The 2,500-nt window shown below is 39.6% G+C and overlaps 1 protein-coding gene across 2 annotated transcripts in view; it reads right to left on the bottom strand.

Moving 5' to 3' along the window:
• Window positions 1-2,500, bottom strand: part of mbd2 (methyl-CpG binding domain protein 2) — a 47,945-nt gene that overhangs the window by 12,052 nt on the left and 33,393 nt on the right. Inside the window, exons 6-7 of one of the 2 annotated variants that reach the window (XM_081366531.1) lie at window positions 1,375-1,500; window positions 1,094-1,266 (exon numbers count right to left, since the gene is read on the bottom strand). In XM_081366531.1, coding sequence (XP_081222657.1) covers window positions 1,386-1,500 — 115 coding nt within the window. In that variant the 3' untranslated portion in view covers window positions 1,094-1,266; window positions 1,375-1,385. Of the gene's footprint in view, window positions 1-1,093; window positions 1,267-1,374; window positions 1,501-2,500 lie in introns of those variants that run through there. The other variant, XM_081366530.1, reaches the window with a different exon arrangement.

Below are 2,500 nucleotides of genomic sequence, written 5' to 3' on the forward strand. Positions count from 1 at the left end.
TTTTATGATGGACAGATGCACTTTTATGATGAGAGATGCACTTTTATGATGGAGAGATGCACTTTTATGATGAGAGATGCACTTTTATGATGGACAGATGCACTTTTATGATGGACAGATGCACTTATGATGGAGAGATGCACTTTTATGATGGAGAGATGCACTTTTATGATGGACAGATGCACTTTTATGATGAGAGATGCACTTTTATGATGGACAGATGCACTTATGATGGAGAGATGCACTTTTATGATGGAGAGATGCACTTTTATGATGGACAGATGCACTTTATGATGGACAGATGCACTTTTATGATGGACAGATGAACTTTTATGATGGAGAGATGCACTTTTATGATGGACAGATGCACTTTTATGATGGACAGATGCACTTTTATGATGGACAGATGCACTTATGATGGAGAGATGCACTTTTATGATGGAGAGATGCACTTTTATGATGGAGAGATGCACTTTTATGATGATAGATGCACTTATGATGGAGAGATGCACTTTTATGATGGAGAGATGTACTTTTATGATGATAGATGCACTTTTATGATGGACAGATGCACTTTTATGATGGACAGATGCACTTTTATGATGAGAGATGCACTTTTATGATGGACAGATGCACTTATGATGGAGAGATGCACTTTTATGATGGACAGATGCACTTTTATGATGGACAGATGCACTTTATGATGGACAGATGCACTTTTATGATGGACAGATGAACTTTTATGATGGAGAGATGTACTTTTATGATGGAGAGATGCACTTTTATGATGGACAGATGCACTTTTATGATGGACAGATGCACTTTTATGATGGACAGATGCACTTATGATGGAGAGATGCACTTTTATGATGGAGAGATGCACTTTTATGATGGAGAGATGTACTTTTATGATGATAGATGCACTTATGATGGAGAGATGCACTTTTATGATGGAGAGATGTATTTTTATGATGATAGATGCACTTTTATGATGGACAGATGCACTTTTATGATGGACAGATGCACTTTTATGATGGAGAGATGCACTTTTATGATGGACAGATGAACTTTTATGATGGAGAGATGCACTTTTATGATGGAGAGATGCACTTTTATGATGATAGATGCACTTTTATCATGGATAGATGCACTTTTATGATTGATAGATATGCTTTGATGGACTTCCAAAGACATACACTCATTTACTCCCATTATAAAGCTTGATAGAGCCAGGACATTTTTTAATATAACTCTGATTGTGTTCGTCTGAAAGAAGAATGACATATACACCTAGGATGACTTCAGGGAGAGTAAACCAAGGGCTAATTTTCATTTTTGGGAGAACTATCCCTTTAAATTCGCTCAGTTCCTCACCTGTCGGTTCTCTACGGCGCTCGGCCCTCTGGGTCTCGACTGGACTCGGCGGCCCGGGCCAAAGTGTCGGCCATCAGAGCTTCTTCCAGACTGAGCCGGGCTTGATGGACCTTCAGCTCCTGCTCCCTGAGGAGAGAGAGAGAGAGAGAGAGAGAGTCAAACACACACATACACACACACACACACACACACACACATACACACCCTGATGGGCCTTCAGCTCCTGCTCCCAGAGGAGAGAGAGAGAGAGGGATGAAGTCAAACACAAAACACTGACCTCACTTTATCTGCGTCTCACCGCCCCTCAGGCCTGTCAATCAATCTCTCATGACCTCTGACCCTCAAACACACCCACACACCCACACACATACACAACACAAATCCTCGGTCCTCCGTCTCCCTCAAACACACACCGTTCACTACCTTCCCCCTTCAACCTTCTCAGCATCCCTCAATCCTTTCATTTTAAACAATATAACAAGAGTAAAATAATAAAAGAAGGCCTGTTTTCTAGTTTTGTGAATGTAATAATGCAAATATAATAACGCAAGTATATTTAGTAGGGATGCATCGATATGAAAATGTTGGCCAATACCGATAACCAATAATTCTTTATATTTGAAAGCCCTACTCGATATATCGGCCGATAAATATAAACCTTTATGTAATGTTTAAGAGCCTGATTACAAAAACAAAAGTCTCACCAGTAAAATCCACGTCTCAAACACACAATTATGATGTTCTCATGATACTGTTATGTAGCCGATATGACAGACTTGCGCTGCACATGTTGCACTGAACTGTGTTTTCCTGTTTTTAAGTGATTCCAATCATATTTCAAGCTATTCATAATCATCATGTTGAACAGTGCGCATCTGAAGAGTCTCAGCTGAAGGACATAATACATTAATCATCGGCTTTAATATATCAGACACATTTTCTTATCGGGCCGATGACGTAAAAAAAACCGATATCGACCGATACCAATATGATGGCCGATATATCGTGCATGCCTAATATTTATCCTAATTGAATCTCTGATGACTCAATAAATGCATTTCACCCTGTCTGACACACAACGATGACGTGATGTTTCACTCATAATTAACAACACGTCTCATTAGCA

Source organism: Scardinius erythrophthalmus (assembly GCF_964197995.2).
Source record: "Scardinius erythrophthalmus genome assembly, chromosome: 5".
Taxonomy (NCBI): Eukaryota; Metazoa; Chordata; class Actinopteri; order Cypriniformes; family Leuciscidae; genus Scardinius; species Scardinius erythrophthalmus.